Source organism: Lacerta agilis, chromosome 13 (genome assembly GCF_009819535.1).
Source record: "Lacerta agilis isolate rLacAgi1 chromosome 13, rLacAgi1.pri, whole genome shotgun sequence".
NCBI lineage: Eukaryota > Metazoa > Chordata > Lepidosauria > Squamata > Lacertidae > Lacerta > Lacerta agilis.
The window spans coordinates 39876254-39891755 of NC_046324.1; the positions used below are offsets into that span (position 1 = coordinate 39876254).

At 44.9% G+C, this 15502-nt stretch overlaps 1 protein-coding gene across 1 annotated transcript in view; it reads right to left on the reverse strand.

Moving 5' to 3' along the window:
- Positions 1–10164: 10164 nt before the first annotated feature.
- GET4 (guided entry of tail-anchored proteins factor 4) overlaps positions 10165–15502 on the reverse strand; it is a 29026-nt gene continuing 23688 nt past the window's right edge. The window contains exons 5-9 of the mRNA XM_033166706.1: positions 15101–15239; positions 13557–13697; positions 13390–13465; positions 11884–11956; positions 10165–11511 (exon numbers count right to left, since the gene is read on the reverse strand). Of these exons, the coding sequence (XP_033022597.1) occupies positions 11423–11511; positions 11884–11956; positions 13390–13465; positions 13557–13697; positions 15101–15239 (518 nt within the window). The 3' untranslated portion in view covers positions 10165–11422. The remainder of the gene's footprint in view (positions 11512–11883; positions 11957–13389; positions 13466–13556; positions 13698–15100; positions 15240–15502) is intronic.

Sequence of the window (15502 nt, forward strand, 5' to 3'; positions counted from 1 at the left end):
TTTCTTTTCTGAGCCCATAGAGCGTTGTGACTTTCTTCTGATTTTCATTAACAAAGGGAGCCATTTGTTGTAAAAATTAAAAGGAAAACTTCTTCCACGTAAGCTCATTGTTAACACCATGGGATTCTCAGCTGCACTCTTGCTACCAAGTCCTTTGGAAGTGTGCACACATACACACTTTATTCCCGAAAATGGTTGAATGGCTTTGTGTGACTGGTGTGGTTTTGAGATAAAAATTAGTATGTGGAAAAACTGGGCACAAATCGGCAAGCTAAGCACTTTTAAGGCTGCAACCCTGTGCGCTGCTTGGGAATGGGAGTATATCCATGGGCAGAATACCTGTTGTGAATGCAGAAGGTCTTAGGTTCAATCCCCACATCTCCAATTAGGGCTGGGAAAGACTCTTACCTGAAACTCTGGAGAGCCATTGCCAGTCAGTGAAGCCAATACCGAGTGAGGTACCTTTGGTCTGACTTGGTATAAGCCAGCTCCCTATCAGTGCAGTGGGATTTTCTGGGATTGGGCTGCATCACCCGTTGGTTTTAACGAGGGTTAAGCACATGCTTAAATCTCTCCCACTGGTTTCCATAGGTCTTGAAACTGGCTGGGCCGTACCTATGCATTGGTATGGCCAGGTGGATATTGCTCTTGTCCCCTCCATGGAAGAGAGTGTGCACACAGGGCTCTCTGGACAAGGGTGATTTTCAAAGTTCCTTCTGTGCTGCTAAATTGTAACTTGAGAAGTGACCTTAACAAAACAAAAAAAGCACACTGCTCTGAGAAAACAGTGGGGGAATCGAGCCCCGAAACTGCCTGCAGGATGGGGAATCTGCCTGTGATGTTAATAACAGATGGACCCTTTGACGAAACAAAGAGTCTTCATATGGCCAATCTGAGACCATTCCTGGCTAAGCAAAAGCCCTTGCAGAAAGTTTCATGTCACACCATAATCCTGCAACCTTGGCATTATCAGGAGGTGGACTAAAGTCCCTGAAATTTATGCCACGATAAAATGTGACACAAAACAAATATCTTGGCTGATTTAGCTGCAACTGACTTACTTAACTCCTCCCCCTGTAAATTGATCTGGCTCTAATTATGTGCAGCTTGTCACATAACCAGGGTCCTCTGGTGGGGCTGTCTGTCTGGATAGCCCTAACCCCCCACCCAACCCTCCCCAACACAAGTTCAATAGGCCCAGCTGATCATTGCAATATGGATGAATGAATTCAGAATGAACACCACATGAGCTTCTGCACATGTGCAGAATGGTGCTGCCGTCGAATGCGCATGCACAGAATGGCGCTTCTCCCAGTGACCCAGATCAACTCACGAACGGATCTCCGGAATGGATTCTGTACGTGAGTAGAGGTTCCACTGTACTTGTTTTGGGCCCAGACGCTGCAATGCCGCTGCCTCATTCAGGGAAAGCCAGAAAAATCCCACAGGGTGTCCATTGAAACGAGCGGCACGTGAGCAAGAGCAACGGACAGAACATCCCTGTTGGTTTCCACCCAGGGTTAACAGCAGCTTGCTGGCGGCTGGGTGGGAGATGTGGAAGTGAAATGGTTTTGTACCCAAGAGATTCCTATAGAAGACTGAAAGGGCCAGTTCCCAGGCTCAGCACGCGGCTTATTTGGGTAGCTGCTGGTGGTCCCACTGTCCCAACCAAATTGCTGGTGCCTGTTCTGGCTACCACCCACTGCCTTCAAGGGGGGGCAGCTGGGGTTAGGAACTGCTGTGTTCATTTTGCACAATGTCCTGTAATAATTCTACATGGGGAGCATTGTGGGAAACTGCAACAGCAGCACCGGGACCTTGGTGTCTTCTGCTGCTGCCTCTATCGGGCACACTCACAAGGGCCCTCTGACACAGAAAGGGGGCCCTCTGGAGGGCTTTCTGCTAAGCCCACCCCCCTCTAACCCAAAGCGGGCCCTATAAGCCTCCCCCCCTCAACAAAACAACCCTAGTTTACACAACAGTGGTAATATTTATTGTTCCAAACAAACCACTATGCACTGTACAGGTGGAATGCATCGGAAACATGTCAGGAAGCAAAGTCCATATAGATTTGGTGAAAGACCCATTAGCTGCAACGGTTGTCCTGCAGAGGTTGTTGGACTACGGCTCCCATCATGCCTTATCATTCGCCAGGGTGGCTAGGACTGATGGGAGGAAGTGTCCAATAATATCTGGAGGTACTTTGCTGGCTATTCCTGGCCGAAGGCATGAGATTGTAGGTCTTTCTTGCTCCTTTTTTTTCACCCCCAGCTAAGTGGCTGCTGCAGAAGTTCATAGATTTTGCTGCTGCCAGAGAACCACCCCCAACTAACAAACCTTCGCTGGGACTCCTGAAGTTAACAAACAAGTTACAATATGGTAAATATTTCTGCTATTATAAGCCACACGCCCCCTCTTATGGTTCTAGCCGTGTTTACCTTTCTATTATAGTAATACTGACAGATTTAGCCAGCCTTCATGCTTTGCCAACATCTGCTTGCTCTACCACTTGGTTGGTGCTTTGTCTCCCTCCCCCCAGCAACACTGCTGAATTATATTAATTCTTGCTCCCCAACAGGCTCAACAATAATCTCCACCAGTTTCTCAAATTAAAAGACAGCACACCGGCAGCAGTATCAGTGCCACACACAATACAGCCTTGGTTTCCCCCTGAAATGATTGCACAACTTCAGTAAAAGGGAGAAAATGTGAAGCTGGTATGTTTCAAGTCTCAGAACAGAATGCATTTCTTAAGTCAGTGTTTGTAAGATAAATGCCCTCTTATCCATTGCATACATGTGTTAAGTCGCTGGTTATAAAAAAAAATTGGTACTAAATGTCATCCATGCCAATAAATTATTATTCTGTCTGATCAATGGAGACAAATGTCTGGTTAAATTTGTGGAGCAAATAAACTGGTGACGCAGGCAACATGATAAAGAGTTTTCAAAATATCTATCCAGTATCAGAAGCAGAGTTTTAAAAGTGAAGACGGCATTATTGCATCTCAGTAAGTTTTACTTATATAGCACACGAGAGCAATAAATACTTGCCCACAAAGGAGCCCAACTCATGCAGAGAAGTGACGGGAAACCTCCTCTGAGCAGGTTATTCTGCACCCGGAGTGACTGGATGATACAGTCATGCCTGGTACAGAGACACGTGACAGCAGAATCGCCTGCCTTGCAGCAGAGGTTGATGGGAAGACTGCAAATCCAGAGCAGTATATCATGCAGAGGTACACCAGGCAGCCTCCCTGAAATAGGATGGTCCAGTGATGTGAGGGGGAGAGCTGCAGCAGAGTGACCTTGGCCCATCTCCTCCCCCATGGAGGTTGATTAAAAGGCAGTGAAGCCATAGCCATAGAGATGTACACCAGGCAGGCTCTGTAGTTAAGCTGTTTGGTGCTTAACTATTCTCCATAGAACACTAGCCCTCCAGAGATTGGGAATTCCCAGTACAGAAAATCAGTATGTCGAGGTGAAGGGCTCTCTGAAGAGACAGTGCAGGCATGCCGTTAGCTATACAAAACAAGTTGCGCCAGGTTTTCTACCTTTGCCAGGTGACGCTTTCATACCTTTCAGAGGTGCTCCTGCAATAACAGCTGCCTCCAAACCAGCCAGGAGGGGCTATACACCTGGGGCTCTCCTGCATCTTATAAAGTACCGTTGGTAGTAATACAAGGAGGAGCTTTCTTCTAGGGCAGCAACTCATACATGGAATTCACTGCCCCAAGAACTTAAATTAGCTCCCCCCTTTACTTATGTGCTATCAGTGGCTGAAGAGTTTTTCCAGCAAATCATTGAGATTCTGTTGTAGTTTAACAGTGCTATCCCTCTTGGTGTATATTCAACTAACTATTCACTTTTAGAGGGTCTCACTTCTAAGTGCGAGTGGGACTGCGGTCTTAACTATCAATCCCATGTTTGTTCTGCCTCTGGTGGTTCCTTTGGCTGCCTTTGAAGCTGGTTCTGTGCTTGTTTTCTTCTCCTTTTAATATTACATGCGAACTGACTTGCGGTACTGTACTGTGAGCGGCTATGTGAAGGGTTGAGCCTTGGAAGGCAGGATACAATTACCGAGATAAATAAATAAGCATCTACAGCCAAATTTGGAGCTTCGTGTGCTGGAAGATACTGGACAGACAAAAGGAAGTACTTATCCGCACAGCGCATAATTAAGACTACGGAATTCGCTCCCATAAAATGCATTGGCTGTCATCAACTTGGATGCCTTTAGAACAGGCATGGCCAAACTTGGCCCTTCAGCTGTTTTGGGACTACAGTTCCCATCATCCCTGACCACTGGTCCTGTTAGCTAGGGGTGATGGGAGCTGTAGTTTCAAAAAAGCTGGAGAGCAAAGTTTGGCCATGCCTGCTTTAAAAGAAGATGAGACAAATTTATGGAGAGGACTAACTAGGCACAATGGCTATGATCTTCCTTTGTAGGGGGAGGCTTCTGAATATCAGTTCCTGGAAGCCACAGGTGGAGAGTGTGCTGTCATGCTCAGGTCCTGCTCAGTGCTGTCAAGTATCCCGTTTTCCCCGGGATTATCCCTTATTTTAAGCACTTTCCCGCTGCTCTCCCTTATTTTTTATTTCCCTTAAAGCAAGTGGGAGCCATTTCCCGTGCTTACAGGGGGGTGTATTCCTCCCCCTGCATCAGCCCCTATCCGTTGCTGCCGAGCCCCTCAGCCGGCCAATAGGGTTAGCTGGCGGGTGGAGCCTGGCTGCCTTTGAGCAGCTGCTGCTTCCTGTCCTGTTTTGATGGGATCAGACAAGAAGACGATGGGGCTCCATTGCGCGGAGCACATGGCTGCCATCCTCTTTGCTGACTGCCCTCCTCTTTGCTCCGCTCCGAGCCCGAACCCGCTTGGAGTTTACATTGCTGCTCTGCCCACTTTTGCTTCTGGCTCCGCCCACCACTGACATGTGACTGTCCCCGGGATAGGTGAGACTGCTGATCCCTTATTTTCAAATCCGAAACTTGACAGCTATGGTCCTGCTTATGGGCTTTCCACAGGCATCTGGTTGGCCACTGTTAGAACAGGATGATGCTGGACTAGATGGGCCACGAGCTTGATCTTAGGTTCTTAATGGGTGTTACATTTGCAGTTCCCTTTCATGATCCTAGAGCTGAGATTACATGTATGCAGAGTAGACAGAAAAGGACAGTGCAGAGCACCACAATCTGCATAGCTAAAGAAGGAGCTTTCCTTAGTGCCCAGGAGCAACCCAACATGTCCACTAGAAAACATTTCTCTCCCGCTTCTCAATGTATTCCTGCAGTACTTCGCATCGAGGTCAGTGAGTCTTTCATGCCCAAGTTCTCACACTCTTTGCCGTTTCATAACATTCAGCTTGCTTCACAAGGGCCTCGCTACCCAGGAAGCATTTCCCAACTTGCACGGGGTGTGTTATTTCTGCAAATGCCTTTAAAGGCCGACACCTATTTCACAACCGAATTTCAGAGAAAAAAGGCCTTTCGAGCTTAACAGAGAAAGACTGGCAAGAACATGGCACAGCAGTGGGACTGTTCCAGGATTGCTCAAAACACCAGGTTTGGGTGCTCAATCCATTATTTGGAACCTGCAAATAGGTGGTCAGTTCTGGGCATCACACATGAAGGTGGATGTTAAAATGGAGGAGGGTTCAGAGAAAAGCTGTGCTGGTGAAAGGTCCTGAATGCAAACCCTATGAGAGAGGCTGAAGGAAGTAGGTATTTTTAGCCTAGCAAAAAAGAGGATTACAGACAAGAGATGTTGAGAGTTTTGAAGTATTTAGCAGTATCTCAAGAGGGGGGGGGCAACCGTTTATCCTATTTGCCAAGGCTGGGAGGAAAAAGGCCTGGTTTAAGATACTGGGATGTGTATTTCGGCTAAACAGCAGGAAGTACATGCTGACTGCAAGGAGCCTAACCAGAGGAGGCTGTGAAAATCTGGAGCTGTCAAGCAAAAGATGCTTGATTGAGCACCTGACAAGGATGCTCTTGGTGCCCTGCCTGAGGGATGGGGAGGTGGACTAGGATGGATGCTGCACAGACCCCAGTTTTATTCTGTGAGACTAAAGCAAGCTAGTGAAGCGCAGGAGCACAAAAACCCAAGGTGTGGAATAGAAAACCCCTGGGTTCAATCTTACTTCTATTATGAGCTCACTAGAAACAAAGAATCTTGAAGACCTAATAATTGCATAAGCTTTCTACGTTAGATATATGAAGAGCTCTCAGCTGTCATAGACACACAATATATTATTGATGATGATGATGATGATGTCTTATACCAGGGGCTACCACCCCTGCTTGCTCTGCTTGCCAACGACATACCCATCCATCCACACACTGGTGCAGAGAGAGTAAATCGCAAACTGCGAGGGTCAAATGGCAATGAGATGCAAAACATGTCTACAACAAGGCAATTAAAGCTTAAAACAAGCACTGTGATTATAGACAAGGGCAGCAACTGGAGATTATACTATGAACCTATAATTGGTAGGCAAGCTGTTCTTTTAATATCTGTAATATAGGGATAAGGTCTGCCTTAAAAGGTTAATTGGGAGGATGTGATGGATTACAGAGGAGCCTGTCTGATTAGCCGGAGAGATCTGGCATACTTGCTTTCTTATTCAGAGGTCCATGAACACTTCCAACACATCATCTTGCTAGGATGACCACACAAAACAAACACGAAACCCTTGCAGATAGCGAAACTCTTGGGAATGTGTTGCAGATTTTGGGCTTACTATATAAGAAGTGAGGAGGAGGAAATGTGGGGCAGGTGGGGCTCATCAACTTGGGAAGGCAACCCAAATAGGGAAAGGAAGACACTGATCCTAACCTTGGCTGCCTTGCAGCTATACTCATTCATGAGAAAGGCTTTGGGAGTAAACCCTGCTTTGCAGGACATCTTCATGAGAAGAAAAGGCTGAGCCGAGGCATAAACCTACACAAATCTGCAGTGGAGTCCGTAAGATTGTTGGATGGCATCTTGTACTCCTCCTTCTGGCATCTCCTGAAGCCAAGCTGGTGCCAAACATCTTACTCTGCTTTCCTTTGGGCCACATCAACACAGCTGAGGGAGGTCTTGTCGTCTGGGCAGCCCAGGACCTCCATACACGTTGCCAAGGCTTGCATCCTGGGGAGGCCACTATGCAGTTTGACTTCACCTCCAGAGGTGCACTCCATTGTCTCCCAAGACAGACAGATGCCAACAAGAAGAAGAACCAAGGAAGGTGACTTATCTTGCCAAGTCATTTTGTCCATTTTTACTTAGACTAGTGCTGCCTGCTATTGGCTGGCAGCAACTCTCTAGGGTCTTTCTTCTCACCAGCTACTTGATTCTTTTTGAACTGCAGATGCCAAGGACTAAGCCTGCCACTTCCTGCATGCAGGGCAGTGGTTCTGCTATGGCGTTGTGATTCCCTACCCCACCCAGTGTTAGAAATTCAGATATATAAGCTAGGTGCCAAATGGCTTTGTAAACCAGGGTTATAGTTGCCAAAATAGATTGCCTAGTTGCCATTTTTGGGCCAGATGGCTCAAAAAACACATTTTTCAATATGACTTTTTGGTTCCTGGAATTCATTCCGATTGTGCAGATAAACTATAACAAATAGAATTCTACAAGATGTGTTGCTAGTATGTTAAAACAGTCCAGATCCAAGGATCCCCAGACATGCGCCTTCAGATGGTGGAGATGTCAGGTGCCATCCTGGCACCCAGGCATCTTCACTTGGTCACAAGTGGCTGGCAGCCAGGTGCAAAATGGGCCTGGCAAATTTCAAACACTGACCATCACCTGAAACCAGCTGGGGTCTTGCACAGGGCTTCTCTCATCTCCCTCACTCCCTTGGGCAAGCAATTCTGAATTCTTGGAAACTGCACAGTTGCCTTGAATTAAATCATGTCAGTCATGCCATTACACTTATTACCACAGGAACCACTTGGCACAAGTTTTTGGTTTGCACATGGGTGCATACAATCATACCTGTCCCAGCTGATTTGGAGAGAACCTTGCATGCAGTTCGACCAAACAATATGGTGGGTGCAGGGATGAAGAGGGAGAATTGTTTCCTAACCACACTATGCATTTGCTGCTGTTAAAAGCAATTCAACATTGGGGAGGGGTGTTGGACTCAAGAGATAAGAGCCCCTTTTGTTTCTGAAAACAGCAAGAAGTGAAGAAGGCTCTGGTGCCACCTAGCGATTCAAAATAAAATACAAAAGCGTCCCCATGTGACAGGTTTTCAAATTAGGGATTTGGATTTAGCTTGGCTGTTTGCGTTTCTCTCCATGTGGGTTTTTCTTTTAAGGAAAAAACCCAGCAACAACCCACACAAGCTGCTAAATGTCAGCAAGACATTGGGAGGAGAAAAATGAATTTTAATCAGCGTAGGAACCTTGAAATAGGCTACTGATTGCAATTTAGGCAAACCATGTACAAAAATCATGAGCGCCATTCATCAAAGTGCTTTGTTTCACAGCATGAACCTGCTCATTCTCAGCAAGTGGGTTGTACAGTACAGGTGCATATTCTAAGTTACCTTTGTGCAGATTCTTGAATCCTTAAACGCTGTTGCCAAAACTGTGCTTTGGGAAAGCTTGAAGCTTCTCACTGAAATTAGTGGTGGCAGATGAAACATTTTGCCCTCCCTAATAATCTTCCCTTACAATGTGCAACTGTATTATTAATTACTACTACTACTACTACTACTACTACTACTACACCTACACCTAGATTTTTAAAAAATTATAAAGGCCCCACCCTTAGGATTACAATCTAAGAGACATGGCACATAAGGAAAAAAGGGATGAGAAGGGAAGAGGAAAAGAAGCCAATGAAAGAACCAAAAACTTTCCCGTTACCTTAATGAACAGTTAAAACAGCCACTAAGGATGAAGTCTAAGGAGGCAGCTGCCTCTAGCCAAATCAACGGGAGTGGGTCCTGCTGCCTTACCTCTCTAAAGGTCAACCACAGCTAAAGAACCTGGTTTATGTTCAGGCTTGAATAGGGCCAACAGTGGTCTTCAACTGGTCTCTGACCAGTGCTCCATATGAACAGAGGGTGTGCCATAAAATGTGCCTCCAAATACCCAGCCAAAAGCTGGGGGACATGGCAGACTTTGTGATTGCTCCACAGAAGAAGAGGCAAGAAAAGGGGTTCTCTAGAAAGCATGAAAACTTCACGACGCCACTTTCCCCAGCTGCAGAATACTCCCCCCACCCCACCCCACTTTTACAATTAATGCTGTCAAAGGAAGAGGTTCAAAGCCAGAGGAGGCAGCTTGTCACATATACCGGTAATCTGCAGCATGGTTTTGCTATATAGAAGTAGAAACATACGGCATTGTGTGCCAACTACAAAAGGCAGCCTCTCCCAAGGTGGTGCGCTCCAAAGGTTGTTGGACCAGAATTCCTCCCATTAGTGGAAGCCAGCATGGCCAATGGGCGTTGTTGTCCCACATCAGCTGGAAGGCACCAGGCTGGGGAGGTCTGGTTCAAGGGTTCGTTTAGACAACTCTTAATTTTAGATGTGATCCTGCTTTTCTACATGGAACAATATCAAAGCTGCCTGACCTGAGAATTCATATTATGTGCTGCCTGCGCAGGCAATCTTCCTCAATACACCTGGTTTACAATGAAAGCTATTTGCGGATGGTTAATAGATGCTGCCAACTTTCTACATCTCACTAGTTGTTACCTAGAGCAGGCTCAGAATAGTGTGTGCAAAGCACAACAGCAGCAACAAATATAGTATTCTGAGAAATCGCCTATAGGAACTGGAAAAGCACTTTGCAATGAACAAGAGCCAATTTTCGTGGAAAGGAGGGATGTGAAGTATGAAAACTGATTTTGTTTTATAATGCCATGAAACAAAGGGTGTGTGGCATACCAAAAAGGATTACAAAAGATATTAAACCCACAAGAAAGATGGAAGATGCAAGTGCAGAAAGGCATGAAAAGCAAACACCCTCTAGATGGACTGAATGAAAGGACCTGAAAGTATCTGACTACCCAGGATTGGAGCAGCTGCACTTCTCAAGCCAGAAGAACCAGTTTGCCTACTGCAGAAACTGCAAACCCTGCAAAACCATTGCTCAAAGCTCTCACCAGAGACCTATAAAAGAAGCTGATCCACAACCATGTTCAAAAGCCAAGAGCAGTAGAGATCCCAGTATAAAGTATTTATTTAATACTCAACAATTAACACAAATTCATCCTTTTATTTTTATTTTTACAGTAAATAAAAATGTATTATTCCCCCTCATGCATGATCACTGTATTAATCTAAGCCTTTTTAAAATTTTAAATGTGAAAAAATAAAGTGTTTCCCCCATTTCATCTTTTAATCATACCGCTAACATCTGGTGTTGTGCATTAATGGAGACAAGATGTAGAATTATATTAAGCCTAACATGTGGTTTGCAGTTACTTGTAATTTTGTTCTTTTCTTTTTTTACATAAAGTGTTAAAATGAATCAATAAATCATCCCATAAAAATAAATATTGAACAAGAAAGAACCAAGAGGTCTGCAGCTTCCCCTTCTCCAAGGATCACCCTGTTTCAAATATTTGCATGCTCTGTTTCGTCTGCCAAAATGCAGTGTTTTGGCTGGGTTGTAGCAAGATCATTGAATGGGTGCAGGAAAAAAAAAAGCTGTCTCTCAGGGAATGAAGAGTATTTCAGCCACAGTACATATACATACAGTGTTAACTGGACTCAGAGAGGGTCTACTTTGATTAAGCCTTCGGTATTCAAGTGATCCACTCGCATTAAATTACATATATTAAAGTGGAGCAAGACCTTAAAGATGATTTGGTCAGTTCACAGCCCACACGCTATATTCAAAATCACCCTGGGTTTCCAAATCATATAATTTTCTACAATGGAAATTAATTTGGTATTTCTGCTTAGGGTTTTGATTTCTTTGGCTCATCTCGAAACGCTTTTGGCACCGGGTCTACCGATCATCCACTACAGCAGTTACAACTCTGCATTTCACGGGGCCCCTTGGTGACAGTTAAGCGCTTTATTTATTAGTTTACTGAAACAAAGGTGTAGTTTTTTTTTAAAAAAAATGTAAAGCAACAAATGTGTGTTTCAGCTTTATTCAGTGTGACTGTGAAAAGAGGGAATACTGCTCATGGAATCACAGAGAAGGCTACATCTCAGTCCATCACCAACCAGCGTTATCAGAGATCCACTAATGATCACACCAAATCAGCTCTCTTGGCTACCCCATTGCATTTTTACATAAATAATATAGACCAAAACATTATGAACATCTCAGCAACTGTCTTTTAAACAGAACAGAGGAGCCCTTTGACCTGTTGAGAAACGACTGCAGGACTCGTTCTCAAAGTGTCTTTTCTTTCTTTTATCCCCCAGTGAGCACATGGTCAGATTCCAAGCTGCTCTGGAAGGTCTCAATCCAGTTCAATGGGGCTGCTGTCTTCCTGTCCATCTTCCGTGTCATCCTCCTCCCCAGCTACCATCAGGCTGTTTAAAAGATTGCCTAGGATGGAAGTACAGGACAAGGGGAAAGTATCAAGAAGCGGCCATTTTCGAGTGCCCAGTGGAAGGGCAAGTTCCCACATTCTGGTTGAGAGATATGCTGAAATGACAGCTGTCACTGGGTTGTCTGCCAGGGTTGAGTAACCTGGTGATGAGACACTAGTGTTGTGTCAAATGACAGGTAGGCTTTCTAGATTGAGGGACACAGTGCTATTTCTCTGCCAGGATGCAGACTGTAAGTAGGAAAACTGGTTTCAGTTCACACAAGGCCTAAGCCCTGTAAGCTACTGTACTTCAAATGACAATGAGTGACAAGCATCCTGCAGTCTCTTTTCATTTAGGTTATCTTGTTTATCTATGGTGTTAAACTCACCTAATAGTCCTCCATAGGATGATGTTTGTTTGGGTGGGACACCAAAGAAGAGCTGTCCTATCCTGTCTAGATACTAAAAAAGTACAAGAAAGAGGGAATGTTGTAATAATAATAATAATAATAATAATAATAATAATAATAATAATAGTAATTTATTTATACCCCACCCACTCTGGGCAGCTCCCAACAGAATATTAAAAACGCGATAAAAGATCAAACATTAAAAACCTCCCTAAACAGGGCTGCCTTCAGATGTCTTCTAAAAGTCAGATAGTTGTTTATTTCCTTGACATCTGATGGGATGGCGTTCCACAGGGTGGGTGCCACTACAGAGAAGGCCCTCTGCCTGGTTCCCTGTAACCTCACTTCTCACAGGGAGGGAACCGCCAGAAGGCCCTCAGAGCTGGACCTCAGTGTCAAGGCTGAACTATGCGGGTGGAGACACTCCTTCAGGTGTATTGGGCTGAGGCCGTTTAGGGCTTTAAAGGTCAGCGCTGTGGGTTAAACCGCAGAGTCTAGGGCTTGCTGATCAGAAGTGTCAGCGGTTCGAATCCCTGCCACGGGGTGAGCTCCCGTTGCTCGGTCCCAGCTCCTGCCCACCTAGCAGTTCGAAAGCACGTCAAAGTGCAAGTAGATAAATAGGGACCGCTCCAGCGGGAAGGTAAACGGCGTTTCCGTGCGCTGCTCTGGTTCGCCAGAAGCAGCCTTGTCATGCTGGCCACATGACCCGGAAGCTGTCTGCGGACAAACGCCGGCTCCCTCGGCCTATAGAGCGAGATGAGCGCCGCAACCCCAGAGTCGGACACGACTGGACCTGATGGTCAGGGGTCCCTTTACCTTTTACCAACACTTTTAATTGTGCTCGGAAATGTACTGGGAGCAAATGTACGTCTTTCAGGACCAGTGTTATATGGTCTTTGGCAGCCACTTCCAGTCACCAGTCTAGTTGCTGCATTCTGGATTAGTTGCAGTTTCCAGGTCACCTTTGAAGGTAGCCACACATAGAGCGCATTGCAGTGTACATGCTAACCAACAGCATCTGGGAATCCAAGGCAGCAAGAATGCGCTGAGCAGTGCGCTCAGCAAATATGGAGAATAGGGCATTTTCAGTGGTGGGGCCTAGGCCCTGAAACTGCTTCCCTTGGGAGAACTGTTTAGCACCTTGCCTTGAAGCCGTCAGAAAGATGATGATGGCGATGATTTATAAAATTTGTATACCACCCTTCATCTGTAAATCTCAGGGCGGTTCAGAACTTGAGTTTTATTTAGAAGTGCTTTTATGCTGTCTGATTCCCAGAGTTTATGATGCGACTGGTTGTTTTTTTTTTAAAAAAAACCCGAAGTTGTTTCTGAATCCAATTTAATTGTACTGTTGCTGCTTTATTATGTTGTGAAACACTCTGTGGGGAGGGCACATATGGGACAGAAAAGCACAGAAGCAAAAGGAAAGTTTAAAAAGGTGACCGTAAAGGAATTAAAATTCCGCCAATTTAAAAGTTAACTTACTTCATTATACATAGGATCCCTCTTCAATGAAGGTTGATACTGTTCACACAATACTGTAAATACTGTTAGTTTTCCTCTAAAAGAGAAGCAACAGAGAATGTAAAACCAGGCACAAGGGCAAAAAAAAAAGGACAGCATTGTGCTTTGTGACTAAAACAAAACCGTACCCATCAACTGCCAGCAGCAGAAACCAAATGAAATTGAGCAATGGCTGTACAAAGGGAGGTCCCCTTTCTATGGAAGGATGCTTCTGTGTATAGGTCGTAAAAACCACTAATGCACTGCTTTTGTTCTTCAAGCACAGGAATCTGAAAAAAAGGAAACAGAATTTTTGAAGTTACGAAAAACGTAAAAAGGTTTAGAGAAGAGCTATGTACAATATCAGTCCTAGGACAAGAAGAGCTCAATGAGCTTAACTCTATTGTTTCATGCTTGGTCCTGTATACCTGAAGGAGCGTCTCCACCCCCATCATTCAGCCCGGACACTGAGATCCAGCGCCGAGGGCCTTCTGGCGGTTCCCTCACTGCGAAAAGTGAGGTTACAGGGAACCAGACAGAGGGCATTTTCGGTAGTGGCGCCCACCCTGTGGAACACCCTTCCACCAGATGTCAAGGATATAAGCAGCTATCCTATTTTTAAAGGACATCTGAAGGCAGCCCTGTTTAGGGAAGTTTTTAATATTTAATGCTGTACTGTTTTAATACTCGATTGGGAGCCGCCCAGAGTGGCTGGGGAAACTCAGCGAGATGGATGGGGTACAAATAAATTATTATTATTATTATTATTATTATTATTATTATTATTATTATTATTAATAATACCTGAAAATTTGCATATTAACCAGGTCGCCTTCACAGTAACCTCTGGTGTCACCGCTACAGTGGTGCCTCGCTAGACGAAAAAAATTCGTTCTGCGAGGGTTTTCGTCTTGCGAAGCACCAATGCAAACCGCTAGTTTTCGCTAAAATATAAAATAAAATAAATCGTCTTGCGAGGCAGCCCCATTGACTTTTCCATCTTGCGGGGCAGCCTTCCGCTAGCGAATGCCGTTCGTCTAGCGAGTTTTTCGTCTAGCGAGACATTCGTCTAGTGGGGCACCACTGTATTAACATATTAGAGAAGGGAAATTAAGGTCAAGAGTGGAGTCTTGCGTTCGTTGGTGGTAGAACGCTGTTGCCTGAAGGACAAGCCTGGGTGCTTGTGGTTTAAAGCCCACCTCTGCTACATTCTCACTATTCTCTCTCGAGATACAGGGGGTAATAAAACTGACCTACCTCACGGGTTTGCTCATGAGCACAGGGTTCACAGTCCTGCTGGGGAATGTGTTGGTAAAGCAGCAGCAAGCAGGATTGAACCTTGCCCATCTGTGCGTGTTACCCAGCGATGTCAGCTGATGGGACAAGTGGGTGTGTTTCTGGGGAAATGGCTTTGTGGGCCAATTTGGACCCCTTGGTGGGCCAAGATCAGTCCATGGGACAGAGCTTGTATACCTTTCTGCTCCTTTATTTATTTAATGTCTTATATTTGTATCCTGCCCTTCATCTAAAGATCACAGGGTGGTTCACAACATAAAAAGACAAAATGAGAACACCATATACAAAACAAAAGAAAACCAACAACAAACCAATAACCCCTCCATCCCTTATGGCTAAAAAAAGTTATCTGAACAACCACACAAGTGTGTAAACAAATTAAGATCAAAACACATACTGTAACACTGCCTGAGCGACAAACATGTCCACTTCACTGCGGTAACCCCTGGATGAGGAATATTCTACCAACATGTTTGCACACCCTTCACCGTCTGTGGAGTGCAAGAAGTGATACCGAGATTCACAATAGTTTTGCTCTGGAAAAGAAGTTTAAAAAGAAAATCAGTTTGCTTTGTATCTCTCTCTCTCCCTGTGTGTGTGATACATGTATATAACAGTCTCAGTTTATATTGGCAAGGTGGAAGCCATTTTACTTTTCAAGAATATTGCAAGATTAGAACAAGCTAATAAAGAAAGTACATTATAGCATGCAACGTGAAGGTTGGAACCCCAAGATATGAGTGAGGTTTATTATTCTTTTAATTCAATATTCTGATGCAAAATATTCCATATTTTAAAA